General features: G+C 34.8%; 2 protein-coding genes across 2 annotated transcripts; one reads left to right on the top strand and one right to left on the bottom strand.

The window, feature by feature from the left end:
• Window positions 1-39: 39 nt before the first annotated feature.
• On the bottom strand, window positions 40-4286 carry LOC133177019 (uncharacterized). Its single transcript, XM_061312099.1, has 2 exons — window positions 3566-4286; window positions 40-2666 (listed from the first exon to the last, which is right to left on the bottom strand). The coding sequence occupies exons 1-2, from the start codon at window positions 3849-3851 to the stop codon at window positions 97-99; spliced, it is 2856 nt and encodes a 951-aa protein (XP_061168083.1). The 5' UTR covers window positions 3852-4286; the 3' UTR covers window positions 40-96.
• Window positions 4287-13909: 9623 nt separating this feature from the next.
• Window positions 13910-15297, top strand: LOC133176986 (uncharacterized). Its single transcript, XM_061312059.1, has 2 exons — window positions 13910-14253; window positions 14449-15297. The coding sequence occupies exons 1-2, from the start codon at window positions 13947-13949 to the stop codon at window positions 15246-15248; spliced, it is 1107 nt and encodes a 368-aa protein (XP_061168043.1). The 5' UTR covers window positions 13910-13946; the 3' UTR covers window positions 15249-15297.
• The last annotated feature ends 6377 nt before the right edge of the window (window positions 15298-21674 follow it).

Raw genomic sequence — 21674 nt, 5'->3', positions numbered from 1 at the left:
ATTTTTGTATTATATATTTTATTATCTATTCTGCATAATTTATGTACATAAGATTTTGTTTGGGTATAAATTTTCTTCAAGAGATTTTTTTTTTCTTCAATATTTACATCCTTGAATAAATAAGGAGATTTTCTGTAGGTCAATTAGCCCTACACTTGGCAAAAAGTCCCGGACGGAATCATGCGCCCGATACTTTTCTAACAAAGTGAGTCCATCTAAGTCCTCGCTGATAATCAGGTCTATTGTTTGCTGCTTTATGCCAACATGCCGAAATTCTACTGCTAGCTCCTGTACTGTCATTTTAGAAATATCTTTTGACTGTCTGGATTTTTTCTTGTTAATGCTGATTTTGGGTCCTCGGAGTCTGTGGATATTTTGTTCGTTAATTAGTGGTGTAGAAGTACTTTCTTCAGAATCCTCACAATTATCGTCTGAAATGTCGAGGCTTTGCGATGACGAAACAGAACAGTGTCTCTCTTTTGTGTTAGATTCACTTGTATCCGAATACTGTTCTATATTTGTATTTTTAGAAGTAAAATTATCATGCGACGATGTTTTAGAAAACGCATCAGGGTCATTAGTCTCTGTTAATGTTAATATTTCAGCCAAGTTTTCAATGTGTATCTGCGTATCTCGTTTTTTATCCAAGTCAGCGTCTAGTGACTTCTTTAGATTGTTGTTTTCTTCCTTAGAATCATTCAACATTTTTTCTTCAAGGACTGTCTTTGAATTGTTACTTAAAAGATCATGACTGTCACATTTGCATTTTTTGGACGATTCTTCTGAAATTGGAAGGGAAGGGATCGGCAAACTCGAATTCGGACTATCGTCTGCAATTGGACTATCAGAATTTCTTCGACTTCGAGGAAGATCAGGAATGTCGCCAATTGGAGAAGTCTGAAAAATGCTTGGCGATAGTCGACCCCGGTCAAAGTTATGGCTTGATCGCCCAGGAATGCAGTCATCAGAGAGATGACCTGAATCTCTTGTCGAAGAACACCGAGAACTTGCAGGTGTCAGTCGCGGGCTGCCTTCCCTATGCCTGAATAAGTTCTCCATACTTGTATGAGAACCTGCAATATTTTGATAAACAGGATCTAACGTTTCTTCCTCAGATACATATTCTTCTATTGCGACTATTAGTGACGACTGGTCAATGATTACTTCTTTCGTGGGCGGCAATGGGGGAGGTGGGCGGCGAGGACTTGTTGAGTTCATCCATGTAGAGGGACGGCGATTAAATGCCTCTTTTGCGTTCTCTGAACTTTTTTCAGAGGAAGCTAGTGTGCTGCATCCAGGTGGAGCACTGTCTCGTCTGGAGGGCAAGCGGGGTACGTCATATGTTACATTATCCTCATATTGATGTGCTGCTTCCGAGAAAACTTTAGTAGAGGGACGCCTTCCACCTTGTCTGTCTGGTTCCATTTGTATTCCGCTGTCATACGAACCACCAGAACCCAAGCAAGGTTTGGGTGCTTGTTCTTGATTTGATTTTTGAATTCTTTCAGGTGGTTCCTCAAGTGACTCATTTGAACTATCGTCAGCTTTCATCTCAACAGATAAACATTTGTTCCCTAAGAAAATTTGAAGAACTGGTTGTTCTGGTTGTGGCTCATTAGCACCTTCTATATAGGATGGGTTCGAAAACTGATTGGTGCAAGCACAAGGAGTAGGACTGACATCATTGTGGTTGATTTCTTTCGAGAATAGTGAGAATCTATTGAGATCTTCATCACAGCTCTCTTCTGTGATCGAACCACTTTTGACGGATCGCATTTCAACATAGTCGGATGATCGATTTGCGGAACCATGGCTATAATCATCTGAGGTGTCGGTTCCAGTGGAAAGTTGCTTAGAGAGCTTTCTACGGCGTGCTACTGGTTCTGGTTCGACTGCAGGATCCTCGAGTAGGGGCAAATCAAGTGGTGGCTCATTGTGAGAGTCACTGGATATTGTGTAACAGACTTTGATATTTCTCATATAAATCGACCCTTTCTCGTTGCACAATTCCAAAGCTTGGTGATACGACGGCATGCGAATTAGATCATCGTTGGAAATAGCTACATTGAATTGTAGATCACATGAAGTAGGGATTTCTAGAAGAATATTTCTGGTGTTAGCTAACGTTGCGGCTACAACTGATTGCTCCAGATCTGCTCGCTCCAGACGAAGCGTCCCGGTGAAAGAACATGGTGTGTTAGGAATACGACCATAAACAAGACGGACAATACATGGGAAGCACTTCTTATCAACAATTTCACTCATCTGCATCACCGGACGATTTGCATCCCCAGTTGTAGTCGTTAAAGTGTAAAACAGTCCTTTCTGGTCGAATGGAAGAAGAATTTCTCGATCTGCATCATCCGTACACAACAAGTACTTTTCCGCCACGACTTTTGTTTTTCGGAAGATCTTACTTTTTCTCCTTTTTTCGCCAATATAAATCTTTCCTTTTCGCAAAACATCACCTGGAAACAGAGTGCGCTGTTGGTGGATAATGCTCCCATTTTCCCGGCGCACAATTTGCAAGGCCTGCACGCGACGCTCCCCTCCAATGAGGAAAGACTCGGTATTAGTTCCCGCTACTTCTGAAACCTCTTGATAGTGAGGAACAAAGTCGTCCACGGGACCGTTATTGTAGTTCTTCTTTAACAAGGAAAAGTACCCTGTATAAAAATAATTAAAGATTAGATATTAAAAAATTAAATGAAAAGAGTTTTTGTTGTGAGCATACCCTGCGGAAAAATTGACGAATCTGTTCTTAGTAGATAAGGTGTCAATACAGTAGAATATAATATTTTATGTTACATAGTTTAATTTATTCCATGATATAATTCTATACGGTAGAATATAATATTTAACGTAACACTGTTTAATGCATTCCATGATATAATTCTGAAGACAAATTACTTTAAAACTTGACCGTAATGAATTATTTTTTTCAATACAAATATATACTGCTCTTTTTGTTTAAAAATATAGAACTAATATGGTAAATCTCTACGTAATTCCTCCTATGGGGGTTTTAGAGGATCCTCTTATCATTTCCCCCCCCATTTTGATGCTCATTACAAGAGCATCTGCATAGTGCATACAGTATAAAGTGACACGAGACACAGATAGCTCATATGACGTCGATTAAGGAAGCATATCAGAGTTGTAAAGATAAACATGAAAAAAAATACCCCAACATTATCACTTAGTAATTTTCAAATTTCAGTACATTTATATTTAAGCATTATATGTTATCCTACATAATGATACATATCGATAGCTCTTAGTTTCTGAAATTTTACTTTTCATACACCAATTAGCCAAATAGTTTCAAAGTGGTTTGCGGTATAACTACCGATGTTATCGATTGCAAGTGTTTCAATTCCATTTATGGTGGTCGTTTTTACGATCTCTTTTGCACCCCAGGGCAAGATTTTTAATAGAAACATTCAAAAGTTTTATTCCTATAAATCATATGTACATAAATAATAAACTTTTTATATAATTGTTTGAAAATATGCTGTTAAAATATTTTTTTTAAAACAAACCTCTTGCTTTATTTTCTTATTACCTCTATAATCCTCGGGTATAAGAAGCTGTTCGCCTACATCGTGAAAGGCTCGTGACGAGGGGTCTATGTAAACACTTCTAGCGCTGATTTTCTTAATGTTTCTACTTCTGTACAAAAGTAAAGGCTGTCTCAGATCAAAGTTAAATCTGGTTCTATCCACAGGGACGGGGCTTTTTGAGGCATCACAAACGACCACCACAGGCAAAGGAAAATTTCTCTTTATATCCGACAGAGAAGAAGTTCCAGGTTCAAATTTTAAACCCTCGAAGGAATGCTCTAATTCCATTGTTTATTAAAAATCCTTACAAGGGAATATTTTCTCTCCTAAACAAAAATTTTTTATCTTTCTAAATATTTCCCCGACTCCGTCGCTCAGGAAACTTGTCCTTTATATTTGATATAACATTTCATGCGAATCAGCGCGCAGTTTATTTCCTCCTTTTTAATGTTGCCAGCGAACTTCCTCTTTAAGAACAACATCTGCATTAGCTGAAAATTTCTAAGTAATAATCCGTTTATCACATTATCTTCGATATTTATTACGGATATTCAAATTCCTTGTGATATCCAATACAATAAAGATTAATTATGCTTCAGTCCCCGCTTGTTCCCATGTCCTCCTCTCGAGGCCACAAAGTTCATAATGTTGCACTGTGTCACTGGCGTGTCACAATACAACACACACACTGACTAGTTTGGAGGAATCTAATCAAACCCGATATAACCACAACTTCACAAAGTAATAAAATTCATTTTTTAAACAAAATATTTCCCTATGTAGTTTGCTGTCATTAGTGCGTGATGCACACATGTGTTTAGTAACGGTGCATGTGACAGTATATATATAAATAAATAAACCCAATTCTCACAAATGCACCAGCAATTATACGTGAGTAGGAATCCCACTTTATTATTTCCTCTTATTACAGTAAAAGCTTGCAAGAAGATTGAAAGTGATGAAGTGTTCATTTTAGCACTTTTCCCTTTAAATACAAACTCTTTTATTGTTTGTGCACTTGCTACATTATGATAAACGAGGAAAACTGCCTATGTGGAACAGCTCAGTGTAAAGCATGACGGTCTTTGATGGGGAACTTTGTTACAGACATTTCTATACATAAGTTGTTATGTATTCTACGAAATTTAATAAACTTACTAAACGCTTAAAAAAGGGATTCAGAAAATGATACTTTGTCATTTGATTCGGGTACTCGTGTCTCTGGTTGCATAAGTAATACTCATTATTGACAAAATGGATAAATGTATCATTATAATTGTAATAAAACCATTTCAAAGTGAAGATTATGTGTAAAGTTACGGTCCTGAAGAGCTCTACAAATATACATCCTTGAACATGAAAGTCGTAAAGTAGATAAAGAAATGACTAATGGCGTTTATATTGTTTATAATTATTTGTCATATATAACAGTATGCGTCATTAACTTGCACAGTGACAAATTCCAAAGTACTCTTCGTCAAGGACGCAATTGTCGACAGCATGGCTATCCGATTTTGACAAACCTATTCCACATTATTTATCTCTATTGTTTTAGATCTGATAAGTAAAAAAATAACAGCACAAATGTCTCCGCCCTTAAGTAAGTGTTTGTTGATCTTCAATGGAGATGGGCGAACATAGCGTGCAGAAAGCCTATAGCTTCAAATATATAAAAATCATGTTCAGTTTGTGAATTCAGTATTCAGAGTAAAGTTTTCATTATTGAAATGTATGAAATTATGATAAACAAAACTTTTCTGAGGAAAATTTTCTCGGAAAATTTATTCTTTTATTAAAAAAATAATGTGATATTCATGGGGGTTCGAACCCTAACAATAAAAATCCTGATTATCATTTTCTTTCGAGACTAGCACGCTAACCACTAGACTACGCAAGATCTGATAAATAGTGGCATTTAAATCATGTTTGTGATATGACCCTTGACTTAATGGACTTCAAGTATTTCTCGGAAAGATGCGAATGTTGTGTCATAAAAGTGTATTTTGAAGGTATAGTGGGTCTTTGCTCCATATTTTAGGAAACCAAAAAATGTATATTTTTATGCAAACTTCGAGGATTAACTTTCAAAAAAATGGAGCGAAGACCCACTCATATCGAAAAATAGTGTTATAGTATGAGAAAATGACGCTTTTTGCCCTCTTTAGTGTGTGTACAATATTTCATATGCAAATAATTTCAATCTTTGTGTGATTTTTGCAAATTGTAGAGATTTTACATAAAGTATATTTTAATATTAGATGAAATATCAAGGAAAATGTTGATATAATTGAGATTTAATTTTTCACCTTCATGTTTGTCACACTATATGCTTTTCGCTCGTCATGTTCATCTTCTTTGGTAAAGATTTCAGACAATGGTTAGAGGGTTGTCTAATGGCTTTAAGCTGCCACTGAAATGTTGAGAAAATCTATGCCGACATAAGTGCTATTACATTTTTACGGGAAATGCATGTAATATTACACTTGTTTAGAACCATAAGGCTACACAATGAATTGCAGAAAAATGCAAACATTCTATTTTTTTACCCACTACTTGTTGTCTTGTTAAAAAGGTTTACAATGTCTGATTTAATTAAACTATAGGTATATCTAAAATTGCAACGAATCTCAGCTTATGCAATGTACTAATTAAGTATACATAATTTGAACGTTAAACATCGCACTTTTCACGATTGAAACGATCTTAAATGAAATGAAATTACTTACTATTTGTTTGTGTCTTGGGGTTTTTGTTTGTCTTTTGTCTTTTAGCTGCAGAACTGTAGTCTTAACCCCCCCCCCCCCCAAAAAAAAAAAAAAATATATATATATAGACCGGAGAGCTACAGTGCCATCCATAGAGAAAACTGTATATTTATTGCACATAAACAGTTGCACTCGGTTTGGGATTTATTTCTCCAAATTCTTACTTCAACTGCACAAAAGTTCGATTTCAAAGAATTGCTTAGACCTCTATCAACTACTCTTGTATTGACATCTGCAGGAAGCGCACTGGACCGAATTATCTTGCTATCAATAACGGCAGTATAAATAGACAAAGTATTTCAGGTCCAGGAAGGCAATTAACAACGGTTATAAGGAACATTTCGTTGTGGTAAAGTATAATAAGGAATATATGAAGAACACAGGGTTAGTAATATTTGGAGATGGTAGTTTAAATATACGGAGAAATAAATCGAGAAACAGCGTGTTTTTTTTTTGTTTTGTTTTGTTTTGTTTTGTTTTTTTTTTTTTTTTTTTTTGTGCGCTAAAAAAACACACCCCTTTTTCAATGGGTTGAACTGCAACTCTTTGGTCGTCCATACTAATTTTTCTCAGACCAGAGAGCTACAGATCTGCAGCTAATTCTATGGATAAATGTTGATGTGTATTGCATAGATAGATGTTGATATGTATTGCAAAGGATATATGTTGATGTGCATTAAATGGATGATAAATGTTGATGTGTATTGTATGGATAAATGTTGATATGTATTGCATGGACAGATGTGTATTGAATGGCTGGCTTTTGATGTGTATTGACAGAAATTGTTGTGTATTATATGGGATAGATGTGAAGTGTATTGATAGAAGTTGATATATTTTGAAAGGATAGTTTTTGATACCTTTTGTTTTTATAGGTGCTGATGAAGTGCGATGTATCTGAGTATACTTGCTCATTGTAAGAAAGTCTACATATAGTTTATCTTTGACTTATTTTATTGAATTAATTCCATAAAAATTGAAAATACATAATAATAAAGTATTTGTGCTCAATGATCAATATTTACATTCAAGTACATTTATAAATCTGTAAAATGATGATAATCCCCTAATATTATTTACTTACTGTTCCAGCCTTATTATGAATAATGAAAAATGCATTGTAATATAGCTTATACTCCAGTAATACATTATAAGTATGCTTACTTTATAATCTCTTATTAGATTTGATAAATTGATAAACATATGAAACATTTCACTGTTTGGTAAGAATTTTCTCTCAACCGAGTGTCGACTTCAAACACAACACAAATGTCATTTAATTTACAAGTACATTTCTTTCAGCATTGTATGATGGACTTTTGATGAAATAAAGTTTAAGTGTTTTTTGGTCTAAGATATAATGGTTCCCATCCAAGTCCACTATACAAACAAAAAGTTTTATGGAAGAATTCACTCTTGTCCCCAAGAACTCTCCCGTGATAAATATACATATGCATGTACATTTGTCATATCCTTTTATTTCTGTCATTTTAGACTGTCGCTATTATCATCTGTATAATACGATTATGACAATAAAGTCCTTGGTTTGACATACCAGTACAATTTGTATACATCAATATAGTATTGTCCCTACACTCCCAATAACTATCGATAGTCATTCACTTAATCATTTATATTGTTTTCTTATATTTCTTCAACATGCATAAAATTAAACTCTTACATGTTAGTGGCAGAGAATACATGCGATTCAGTATTCTGCCTGTTGGCTACACAAACAACTTAGCTGCTTGCCACTTTGTAACACTTGGTACAAACACTTTCCTCTTGGGTATACAAGCAACTTGGTAATACATGTTACTAGCACTCACCACTTGTCACAAACTACATGTCTCCTAGTCACCCTGACTATCTGTGATCACTTGGTCACTATGATAAAGTATAAAGCACCCTTATGCGCACTTATACCAACTAAACTATGATCTCCATGACTTTACTTGACAATAATTCATCAACTGACAATCAGGATACCACAATATTTACACATACTCGGCGTAAGTGGCTGTTTTGCTACGTAGATAATCTTTATGTCAATCTCTTATAATGCTTTACAGGCAATAATCCGACTTTGAGCATGCTTTGCTCATTTAAACCAAATATTTATTTTTATTTAGTTTCTATGAAATTAAACTCTTACATATTAGTGGCAGAGAATACATGCGATTCAGTATTCTGCCTAGTGGCTACACAAACAACATATATAACATTCTTTCTTGTATTCTCATTCACTCAAATAATCTGTTAATTAAATTATATACAAGGATTTCTTGATTAATACAATTTAGCAAAAAGGAGTAACTCATTTAGTTCAATTATTACAATTTTGAAATCTGTTTGCCTCCTAGATACATAGGAGTAGAGAACAGGCACATTTATTTATATTTATACATATACATTTATATTATTGCATTTAGTTTATTTGCTTAATACTCAGAGATAGAGGAGAAGATTTTCAAAGAATTAATGCATTTTTATTATAATTATTCGACACAATTACACAAGAATCCCTGATCCAGCGGCAAAGAAATTCACAGTTTTCAAAGAGGCCTCCTTGCTCACCATAACTATGCATTTGGTTTGTTTGCTTAATACCCAGGAACAGAGGAGAAGATCTTTAAAGAATTAATGCATTTTCAATATATAATCAACAGGACCCCGCCCTAAAATTAGAACCCCTGACCCAGGGGGTGATGAAATTCACAATTTTAGAGATGGCACCCTTGCTCATCATAACTATGCATTTAGTTTGTTTGCTTAATACCCAGGAGCAGAACCCCTGACCCTGGGACCATGTATTTCACAATTTTGGTAGAGGACTCAATGCTTATTACAATCATGTCAATAGTTTGACTTCTTGATGTTCAGGAGTAAAGGAGAAGATTTTTAAAGATTGCACTAATTTTGATGCTTTTAAATTACTTTTTCAAAGTAATTATATTTTCAATTACTTTTTCTAATATACTGTTAAGAATACCTAAATCTTTTTCATATTGTGTTATTTACTGTATATTTCAGTAAATTCCATTTTACCCCAAAGGGCAGATCACTCTAGCTAAATAAAACTACAGTAGAATCAACACTCTATAGTGAGCAGTGTTTACAGCTTCCTTAAGATCAAATATTCGTGTGCATATATGACGACAATTTATTTGAATGAGATAAAGTTTAAATGAGTTGAATCGCCGGCGCCTAGGAACGCATTTGAAGGCCTGTACATGTGGCGGTCAGACGGTTATATCGCCGGTGGCCAGATAGCTCAGTTGATAGAGCACATGACTAGAGATTGAGGGGGCCAGGGTTCGAATTCCGGTCTGGTCCGTCACATTTCTTTCTTCTCCTGTTACACACTTTTAGACACACGGCATACATGTACATACGATACTTTGAAACAAAGTACAAAAACAATACAGAATATAAATCGTACAAAATGTCGGAAATTTCAAAACAATTTAGTTGATTAACGTCTCATTTCACTCTGTTTATTTTGTTTTCTTATAAAAGGCAGGGGTCACATAAAAACTAAATCCATTGAGATTTTGCGAATTATCTAGAATGTAAGACATAGACAGGTTGAGGTCCTAAAACATATCCATTCATATTTAGGTAAACGCTTTGAACCTTTGCTTGCTGAGTTTTAACAATGCATATATAATGTAGTGAACCTCAACATGCAGTATATGGAAATTGCGACAACATATTGCTTAAATGTAGTTTTACATCGAAAAATAAAAAAATAAAAATAAAATCTGAAATATCCACAAATATTACAATTATTTAAAGTTTACAATATTTGTCCATGTATTTTGAAATTTTTCATGTCGGAAAAATTTCCCCAAGCGTTGTATTGAATTATTTCGAATTTTAGAAAACTACACAATGAGAATACTTCAATATTTGAGAAAATCTAGATATTGAGACCATAGTCCTGTTATAACACTGTTCTCTACCTTTCTATCTATCAATCGATCAAATTTTTTTTGACGAATGCATTTTCTGTCTATTTCTTAGAAAACAAGATGTTTTTGTAAAACACTGATGACCCCGTATCATAGCCACTTTGAGCTGATTTTCAAAAGTTAACCAAACTCTAAGCAAGCTCATGACGTCAAAAATAATGATACCAAAAGAAAGGACTTGTTACAAGGAATACACATGTGAAATATGAAAACCCTAGCAACAACTGCATGTTCAAAAGTTATGGTCAAGGTTTGATTTATTAAAAAGTAGGTCAAACTCCAAGGTCAAGTTTACGAAGTCAAAATAATGGTTATATAAGAAAGGTTTGTCACAAGAAATACACATGTGGGATATGGAAGCGTCCATGAGGTTAAAACCACACCCTCCAGCGTGATAGAACGTAGCAACTGTCAACATTACTTGTTGTTATACCCTTATAAATATCTTTCTATATATCTATTAAAGTAAATGTTTTTTTCATCGGTCTAATAATTTCATTGTTGACCGGTCTGTCAGTCCAACATAAGAATTGTTAGACCGCAACGTCACTGCTACGTCACAGGTAATTAGTCATCGTTCAATATCGGCGACACGGAAATCCCCCATCCCCTAGAACTGCGCATGGTCTTCTTTTTTCTCTAAACGGGGGACACAAATTCTCTGAATTAGCTTGTTATTTTAGTGTTCTATCTTAGGTGAGTCGTCCGCGTAGCGCATTGGTTAGAGCATTTGCTCTAGAGTCGCGGAGTAAGGAGTTGATCCTTACGTCGCGGGTTCGAATCCCACTGTGGGACGTGGAGACCGGCCCTTCAGATGAGACCGTATAAACCCAGGTCCCGTGTCGCAGCACGAAAAAGATTCCTCACTGTTTAATGGCCCTAGATGCCGAGTATAGGTCAAAATTTTAAGCTCTCCACCGGCAAGTGGTGGCGTGTCAATATGAGTGAAAAATTCTCGAGAGGGACGTTAAACAACAATAAACACACAATCTATCTTAGGTGAAGGGTATAACAAAACAGTTATAGACTGGGGTTCGGGCAACATATGATTTGTTGGACATGAAGGTGAAAACATTGTCCTTGGCCTGCGGCTTCGGGCAACATTTTCACCTTCAGGTCCAACAAATCATACAGTATGTTGCCCTCATATCCAGTCAATAACTGTATAATGATGGGTGATACTCCAAAACAAAATGTTGACTGCGCTCAATTTACATGATTTTTGATTCATCGAGAAACGGTTGGTTTAAAAAATTGTTAAAGAATACTGTTACCTCTGAATGATATCATATAACTGATAAACTGTAAACGTACTTTTATTTTCGCAGAATCACAAGTTCTATTCAATTTTTGCGTAAAAAAAATTGTGACCGCTTACATAGAGTAGATTAATTCAACGAGAAAAAAAATACCTCTACAATATTTCAGTGAACTCGCAATAAAAGACACCACAGAGTCTGCAACATCTGTTTCATATTCGGATGTTTTACTTACTATAGACGATAAGCCAACTAACACCTAAATTGTATGACGAACGAGATGACTTCAGCTTTTCCATCGTCAACTTTCCTTATTCCACTATCACCTGCATACGGTGTTTATGACTACGAACTTATTCGATACTAAAGAGCATCTCTGAATACGATCAATTTTTAAACCGAGACAGGATACTGACAAATATGTCGATGTTACAGGGATTTCAACAACTTCGTTTAAAGCCAGCATTTCGTAAATTCTATGGTCGTTATAATGACCTTGATAGCAAATAACCTGTCATTTGAATGATCGTGTTTTGATCGACATAATTATTTCATGCCAATTGTTAGGCCTTTCTTTTTATACTAAATTTGACTACAGATTATTCCGTCTACCTGATCAATACATAGGGCTCACGGTGGGTGTAACCGGCCGACAGAGGATGCTTACTCTCCCTAGGTCCTAGGCACCTGATACCATCTCTGGAATTTCCGAGGATCCGTATTTTATGCCCTGTTCACAGATGTGTGCCTGTAGTTTTTTTTTTTTTTGGGGGGGGGGTCGATCGTTAATATCATAAAAGAAATACATGATTTTGACGCATAATATGTCTCTTTAAGCAAGAAGTAATGTGAGTACTGGGCTCATGAAATGATATCCCCATTCCCATTTGAATATATGGCTATGTGCTTTTTCTTTTGCTATGTGAAGCCCAAATATCTGTCCGATCGAAACAAAAAATACTATAGTAGGTGCACAATGGAACTATGCATTAAAGATTCTGTGAAAAAAGTCTCAAAAATTATTCAGTGGTATCTATAGGAGGAGTTGCGGATAAGAGATGGGTACTCCCAAGTAATACGGAAGTGCGGACGGACACGCTTTTAAGCGGAGGATACAAAAGGGCAATTAAATTAAACGTTCGTATTTCAAGTTTATATTGTTACTTTTTTGTTGAAGTGTACTCCAACACATTACCAAAGTCGCTAAAAAAGAAGAAATAAAATCAAAAGAAAGGAAAATGAAAAAAGTGGCATATTTTTGATAAAAAAGAAAATAAATGTTAAAGATCTTTAAAGAAGCTTGTCAAATTGCTCTGAAATGCTAGAACGAATACGACGACAAAGAAAATCTAATAGGCAGCGGCATGCGGAATAACTCGACACAGTGTACAAGATTTTTAACTGAGTGACGCATCCTTAATTGAATAGCTCTCGTTTCTTTTTTTACTGTAGTGACACAAAACATTAAACAGTCACAAACGATAGGGTATTAGGTCCTTTTTACAATACCTTTAAACCCCACCATGACCATAGGTTAGGTAATAAAATGGCGAAACGGAAATAAGTTGCAACTGAATATGACAAAAACAGTAAAGGTAAGCCTGCATTTGCAAAAAGCAGGAGTGATTAGAATGATCTATTTGTGTACTTCATTTCAGAATTTCATTTTTTTAATGGCCTTTCTGCACCTTGAGGAATTTGCTGAATGATAAGAATGTTTCTCGGATGTCTAAATTGAATAGTACGTACATTTCCTATTGCCGACCTCTTTTATACTTTTCACGTAAGGTGTCATGAGTATTTCAAAAGGCATCAAAATTTAATTTAAATTATTTATAGACAATGCGTGAAATAATCAATCGAATCTTGATGTCATGCAAACAAAGGAGATTATTCATGCAGAATGCATCCGAAGGTCAGGGGTTTGGGCAGTGGATATTGGCCCAAGTAAGTCGACAAATGACATTTGCACCTAAATGTATTATTTAGAAGAGAAAAACCAAGTTGACAGATTTTTCCATCTCTTTTTTAAACACGTATCTGAACACGTCTTATATGTCTTTGTGATAAACACTATCGATAATTTGAGTATTTCCTCCATTAAGTGGTCCAAAATGCTCCAATGACGATTTGCTGGACGGCTAGGTAATAGTATACAGGTATATTCCGCAAACAACTCTTTGAATTGACAAGAATCAACAGTGCATCAAAGAAATAAAAAGCCTTCTATAGTTTGATTATTTACTACATTGAACAGCATTCATTAAAATTCAATGCGCTTTACTTTTAAATATTTATTCATATCCATGAGAAGCGAGCATATTTGAATAACAACGTAATTAAATGTATAACTTTATGTAGGATCCATAACTACATACGAAAAACATGGCGGGAGCTGATAGAGATCTAATGAACGGGGAGGATGATCCCAAATTTGTTTGGGAAAAGCAGCCAAAAACATTACATGAGATATTAAAAGAGGATAGACTTCCGGTAGTGGTGAGGTTAAGTACAGACAACGTCTTATCTTCTGGTAGCAGTTCAGCACGAGATATCCACAAGCCTCTTCTCCTGTACAAGGAAGTGAAAGGTCGAAAAATCTACGGCAAAAACGTCACTTCCGTTGACGTATTGACAGGTGCCGTCTGTCGAGAGGATGGCCCAGTGGTAGTTATCCCAGAAAAATATCCTGGTAAGGTTTATATTACGTCAGTGTTATCCTTTTTTTCGTATTTTGACTGCCTTTTTTTCTTTAAAAATGATTCTTCTCTATTGTACACCTCTATTTCTTTTACGTAAAACGCAAATATGGCTTAGCACAAAAAAATGTTTCGTATTATGCACCAATATAAAACACTGACTGCTACAGTTGAGTCCTCTTTGACAGGATGGTTCCGTCTTATTGACGACCTGGATAAACCAATGACAACTGTCGCCAACGTTGCTCGAATCATGCCTATCAGATTCCTGTGTTGTAAACCTGTATCCGGGTTCTTGAACATCCAGAAAGGCAGCAAAAGTAATCCAGATGGATTGTATGAAAAACTTTCAATTAACCCTGGTGTTTACAATGTACTGAATATACACGAAGACTTTGTAAGATATATTGATAAAAAGAAGACAGTTAAAATTCTAATGCGATGCTTGAAGTGTTCCGACAATGATGAAACGGAATTCCTTCTCCCTTTCGAATCCACCGGGTTTTTCTATCTTATTGAGTCACGGAAAACAACGTCCAAACGGCTTAATGCGGAAAAGTGTGGCTATGTTTATTCTATACACAGTATGATGGAAGCTGGATTGTCGAAGGATGTTATACTGAGCCTAATGCATGGGAGGCCCCCCGCCACTCCATGCGGATTTACAAGTGTGCTTAAGATATGTGACATTATCAAGGACCATACAATAGTAGCATCTACCCTCTCAAGTACTCCCAAGTTACTAGAACTTCCTATTGGACCGACACCCAAATTCGTCAAGGCAACAAACTTGGAGGAAATACAAAATCACCCCGTGTATGAGAAAGTCCAGCATCATTTAGCTGATAATGCAGACTCTTACGCAAACGAGATGAAAGTCCGACATAACTACAATATTCAGTCCGCTAGAGATGGCCCGGGTGTACCAAGACTTTCAGTGCCTCCGAATGGCGCGAAAACACCGAAGCCAAAAACACCTAAATCTTAGCCAACAGAAGTTTGTCCTGTTTTAAGTTGTTGACGCAAAATTGACATACTACTAGTAGATGATTGTATATAACGTTTTCGATATTAAATACATTGTGGTAATCAGCTAGTCCTATTTAGCACTATACAATTTACATGAATGTATTTTTGAAAATAAAATTAAATGTATTGATAAGTGAAATCCAACTGGTTTTTGGAGGGGGGATGTTGGCGGTGGCGATTGAAATGCCTTCACCCCCCCCCCCCTTATTTTAGTGATTGTTTGATAAAAACTCTTTTGACCATTTTTAAAGGAAATTCGAAAGTGACAAAGTTGAAAAAAAATACCAGAATGGATTCTTTTTTGTCAAACTACTCATCAAGTTCATTCGGATGGTATATAACATTGTATATTTTCTTTTTCTAAATAGAGATACATGTATATTTATATTTTATAGGACAGATATAGATATTGAAGGGCCATCCTTAAATTTTTTTTCGGTAACACGACTCATCATTTTAGATGTGAGTAGGTAGACAGGTTTTTTTTGGAAGACGAATGGAGAATGATTTAAATATAGGTGGTGTAATTTGAACACCAGAATCCTATCATTCAGATTTCTTAAACTTAAAAGAATTGCATAATCTTACTGAATCATTTGAACAATTGCTGGTATATTGCAAGTAATTGAGAGAATTCTAGCGGTTTTAAAGCACACATCTTAATGGTTTAAGTGCATATGACCCATTTCTGCAATCATCAGGGGTCCACTTGAACCTCATGTCTCATTTGTATTTAATTTTGCTCTAAACATCAGTTCACCAATTCTTTAAACTAAATTTTACTGCAATCATAGGAGGATTAACATTCTTTAGTTCATCAAGCTACATTTAATATTTCAATTCTTGTCCTTTCTACTACTCTCTCTCTCTCTCTGTCTCTCTCTCTCCATTTTCTCCCATTCAAAATATGACATACTTTTAAAAACCATTTTAATGTGAATTGATATTCAAAAATGTAATGCAATTCATATTTAACAAGAGGCCCATGGGCCTTAAAGCTCACCTGAGTAACTTTAGCTCTGCTGTTCTTCACCAGATACTCCCTTGTAATACTCATTGTGGCCCCACACTATCCCAGGGGGCCATGATTTGAACAATTTAGAATCTAAACTACCCCAGGGAGCTTCCACATAAGTTTCAGTTTTTCTGGCCCTAAGGTTCTTGAGAAGAAGATTTTAAATATTTTTCCTGTATGTTTCAATGTAAAACTTAGATTCCCTATTGTGGCCTCACCCTACCCCCGGGGGTCATGATTCGTAAAATTTAGAATCTACACTACCCCAGGATGCTTTCACGTAAGTTTCAGCCTTTCTGGCCCAGTGGTTCTTAAGAGGATTTTTTTTTTCATGTAAATTTCAATGTGAAACCCCCGGGGCCATGATTTGAACAATTTAGAATTTACACTACCCCAAAATACTTCCACATAATATAGAGGTGTTGTGAGCGTAGCGGAAGACAACTCTGGATAGAGAATGCGAATAAACTTGACGTCAGCATTAAATTATTAACTGCAAAAGCTACCATCAGACCATTATAGCTCTCTCCTACAGAATGGGAGAGGATCGTACATTTTGGCCGTGGTTTGCGACGATGCCATCAGACTGATTTCCTATGATGACGATGTTCAGGAATTGTTTGGAACTCATTTTCCCAGACGCAAAGAGAGTCGTCGTGTGTGGCTGTTTCACTTAAATTAATGAACAGGTTTACATCTTGTAGTATTATTATTAAAAAAATCTTTATTTGGTCTCCTTTGAAAATCCTTGAGTATATAGTATAACGATTGCATTTGAAAAAAAAATCTTTAATTCTGTTTGTCCAATGGCGGAAGAACACCTTCGTTATTTTAAGGTGTAACTTCCCTCTGATAAGAAGGGTAACTTTTCGAGGAAATCATTCTAAGCAATCCAATGAATTGTCTTGCCAAGTTTAATAACGAGGACCATATTACAGTCAACTCATTCAAATCTGACCAATCGTACAAATATTGATTTCTATTTTCTATTGCCAATATTTTTATTAATTACTTATAATAATTTACCCAAAACATTTATACTTAAAAAGAGGGATATTTCACCTTAATTAACACTATCAGAATATGATAAACATTCTTATATAAACATCTCATTGGTCATACAACTCTCCTATCATAGGCACAAAGCATATAAAATGGCTCACACGTTGGACTGTCCTCCAATCACAAGTTTCGGTCAAGGTGTGAATTTATAAATTTAATGAAGGATATACACGACTGTAAAATCAACAATATATATCGTAAACACTGAAATATAGTAAAGGGTCCTTTGAGAGAAATTATATTTTATTACAGAAAAAAAGAAACTTAGTGAGTTTCAGTAGTATGAGTGTAATAGCGTGCGTGTATGTGAAAGAAACATCTTCACGCTATTACACAGTGTAATTAGTAATAAGTCATCGTGCAAAGGTCATTATGATATTCGTTATATATATATATATATATATATATATATATATATATATATATATATATATATATATATATATATATATATATATATATATATATATATATATATATATATATACTACACCTATTTCAATATTTAGCGTATGTATCGATAACCTAAATTCAGGCTTGAGAATGTAATTTTCCGTTGATCGTAATTTGATCCAAAATTTAAATATTCTAAGTTTCGTTGTAACAGCTAAATGAAATCGCTCAAGTTAAGAATAAATCAAATTGTTTGAAATTTTTCTTGCCAACACCAAGAATATTTTCGCAAAAGTTTAAATGCACCTTTTCGTTTTGTTTTGAAATTGCTTATGTGTAGATGTTAATTTCATGTAAAATGATGACGCACACATTAAATTAACTGTAAAAGTTACCATGACTGATTTACTATGATGACGATGTTCAGGAATTGTTTGGAACTCATTTTCCCAGACGCAAAGAGAGTCGTCGTGTGTGGCTGTTTCACTTAAATTAATTAACAGGTTTACATCTTATAGTATTATTATTTAAAAAAATCTTTATGTGGTCTCCTTTGAAAATCCTTGAATATATAGTATGACGATTGCATTTTTTAAAAATCTTTAATTCTGTTTGTCCAATGGTGGAAGAACACCTTTGTTATTTTAATAAACATTATCAGAATATGATAAATATTCTGATAAAAACATCTCATTGGTCATACAACTCTCCTATCAGAAGCCCAAAGCATAAAAAAATAGCTCCCACGTTGAACTGTCCTCCAATCACAAGGTTCGGTCCAGGTGTGAAATTTATAAATTTAATGAAGGATATATATGTCTGTAAAATCTACAATACATATCGTAAATATTGAAATATAGTAAAGGATCCTTTGAGAGAAATTATATTTTATTACTCCAAAACAACAAAGAGACTTACTGAGTTTCATCTTTTCAAAACTTGCCTATAGGGCTCACGTCAATATAAAATACGCAAACAATATATTTTTTTATGAAAATGATGATTCTTAACTATAATACAAAACGCATTGTATTTATCACAATTTCAAACATACACAATACATGTATATATATATTTATATTTATTATATGATTGAATAATTCCCATCTCTCTGATTGGCTGAGATCCAACACTGTTAGAAAAATACTACGTTATATTAACCTGCACGTGATCTTCCAGGTCAATATAAGGAATTATTTATTCTACATTGGACCAAAAATAGATGGGGAAATTCCAAATTGATGAAAATAGTTTTTGAAAGTTATTTCACTTGCACCTGACATCCACTAATATGAACATAAGATTAAGGCACATAGATTCTTGGGTGAGGGGTCGGGGGTGGGGTTGGGGTTACAGGAGGCCTGCCTCCTCTCCCCACCTTTTGAGAATGTTAAGTTTTAATTTAAATTTAAGGATAAAAATTTCAATGAAAGCCCCACTCCCCTCGAAAAGTTTATGGACCTTTACATCCCACCAAATAAAATTTTGATTTGGGAGAATTCTTTTCCTTTTTTATGGGGGAGGGGGGGGGGGGGCTAGATTTGTTTTCAGGTAAGTTGTCGATTTTTTTTCCTTCTAATGCCCCCTTTCTCAAAATCAATCCTATATATGTGCCTGACATTTACTTTTTCTACATTGCACCTAAACTAGAACTGAAAATTCCAAAATAATACAACTGGTTTTTTAAGCCTGTTTCTCTCCTATGTTCGGCTAGTACTTCAGTAGATGTGAACAAGTAAGATGGCACGGACTGCTTAATGTCCACCTTCGAAGTACAATATTCACCTCGCCCTTCGGGCTCGGTGAATGTTGTACTCCTGAGGTGTCTAAATCATCGTATTGACCTCAAAAACCAGCAATAATTGTATAGTATTCAATACCCCTTCTGAGGGAAATGATCAGGGGGCGTAAAACTCTGACTTACATGTATATTTATGACTTCATAACCTTTATATGTAAAAAGCACAGATGTTTAAGGTTTTCCATCCCTAATAGGACCTAATTATCTATCCTTAAATATCCATCAAGTATATAATACAATAATCAAAATTTTGTAAATTTCTTTGATGGAGTATTTTTATTTCACAACACCTTCAAAATGATGCCATAATTACAATATATGACCGTATATATATTTATTTTATATACATGTAAGTATATATATTTATATATATATTTATTAGATACAAAATATGGTCATTATACATTGATTACCTTAACAGAAATTGCATTGAAGTCTATGGAGACAAGCGATTTTTTTAAAAAAAAAAATTCAACTAATAAGAATATAAATAAATACTGAGGTGGAAAGATGCATTAAATCATTAGAAATAAAATGACAATTGAAAACATTTTTTTACAGTATAGATTTTTTAAAATTGATTTTTATTACTTAAACAAGAGGCCCAAGGGCCTTAACGGTCACCTGAGTACAATACAACAATTTAGAGGATCCATAAACTGATAAATGAAGCTTTGTTGCCCCAAAGCAAGAAATATAGTATGATTAGCATCAACAAAATAATTGGTCTAGTATCTATCTGTCCCCCATTTAACATTATTACCATGCAGACTATTAACAAAATGCCTATTTTTTAACCCCATATTATTACTTCTCACATTGGCCTCTCTTGGCCTTTGAAGAACATTTAAAAAGATAAGTTATTTTTGTCTCATTTTTATTCATCTATTATTTCCAAGTCTACCTGATCATTAAAACTATGAAAGTACTTTTTGTATTATACAATAAATATTCTTGCATAATTCTCTTATTCCATTAACCTTTCAAATACATTATTTACAGTGATTAAAGGTGAATGGCAAATGGGAATAACTTTGCACAGCAGAATACAAGTTAATAGAGCCCTGGCCAGGACCAATACACTTGACTAAATGGTCCAGGTGTTCAAAATTCTGGTAAAAATACCCTTGCATATTAAAACTTTTACTCTGTTTGCCTCGAATATGCCCAGAAACATAAAAGATTTTCAAAGAAATGCATTTTCACTATATTATTAAATAAATAAAGCACCATCCTTACACCAGAACGTCTGACCCACTGGCCATGAACTCACAATTCTGGAAGAAGCACCCTTGCTCATCATAACTATACACTTGCTTCTTTGCTTTATAACCAGTAGTAGAAAAAATATTTTGAAAGAAATTATGCATTTTCACTACATAATCAATAGAGCCCCCCCCCCCTTCACCAGAACCCCTGACCCATGGGCCATGAATTTCACGATTTTGGAAGAGGCATTCTTCCTTATCATAACCATGCACTTCCCTTGTTTGAAAAATACCCAGGAGCAGAGAAGAAGATTTTGAAAGAATTTATGCATTTTCCCTATATACATGTAATCAATAGAGCCCCGCCCTAACACCAGAACCCCTGACCCTGGGGCCATGAAATTTATAATTTATGAGGAGGCAGCCATGCTCATCATAACTATGTACTTAGTTTATTTAATATCCAGGAGCAGAGAAGAAGATTTTCAAAGAATTAAATGCAATTTTATTATATAATCAAAAAAGCCCCACCCTAACACCTGAACCCCTGACCCTGAGGCCATGAACTTCACAATTTCTGAAAAGGCAGCAATGCTCACCATAACTAAGTTCTTAGTTTATTTAATACCCAGGAGCAGAGAAGATTTTAAATGAATTAATGTATTTTCACTATATAATCAATAGAGCCTCGCCCCTAACACAGGAACCCCTGACCCTGGGGCCATGAAATTCACAATTTTGGAAGAGGCACTCTTCCTCATCATAACTATGTACTTAGTTAGTTTATTTAATATAAAGGAGAAGAGAAGAAGATTTTTCAAAGAATTAATCCATTTTCACTATATAATCAATAGAGCCCCATCCTAACACCAGAACCCCTGACCCTGGGGCCATGAATTTCACAAT

The sequence above is a fragment of the Saccostrea echinata genome, unplaced genomic scaffold (genome assembly GCF_033153115.1).
Source record: "Saccostrea echinata isolate AGI-Se365-2 ecotype Australia unplaced genomic scaffold, CSIRO_AGI_Sech_v1 ptg000086l, whole genome shotgun sequence".
In the NCBI taxonomy this organism is placed as follows: domain Eukaryota; kingdom Metazoa; phylum Mollusca; class Bivalvia; order Ostreida; family Ostreidae; genus Saccostrea; species Saccostrea echinata.
The sequence above is the reverse complement of the archived record's forward strand: the minus strand, read 5'-3'. Positions and strand labels throughout refer to the sequence as shown.

Coding starts and splice junctions, on each gene's coding strand:
- LOC133177019 (XM_061312099.1), bottom strand. CDS start 3,851: ATGGAATTAGAGCATTCCTTCGAGGGTTTAAAATTTGAACCTGGAACT. Junction 2,667..3,565: donor TATACCCGAGGATTATAGAG/GTAATAAGAAAA, acceptor ATTTTTATACAG/GGTACTTTTCCTTGTTAAAG.
- LOC133176986 (XM_061312059.1), top strand. CDS start 13,947: ATGGCGGGAGCTGATAGAGATCTAATGAACGGGGAGGATGATCCCAAA. Junction 14,254..14,448: donor TATCCCAGAAAAATATCCTG/GTAAGGTTTATA, acceptor CCTCTTTGACAG/GATGGTTCCGTCTTATTGAC.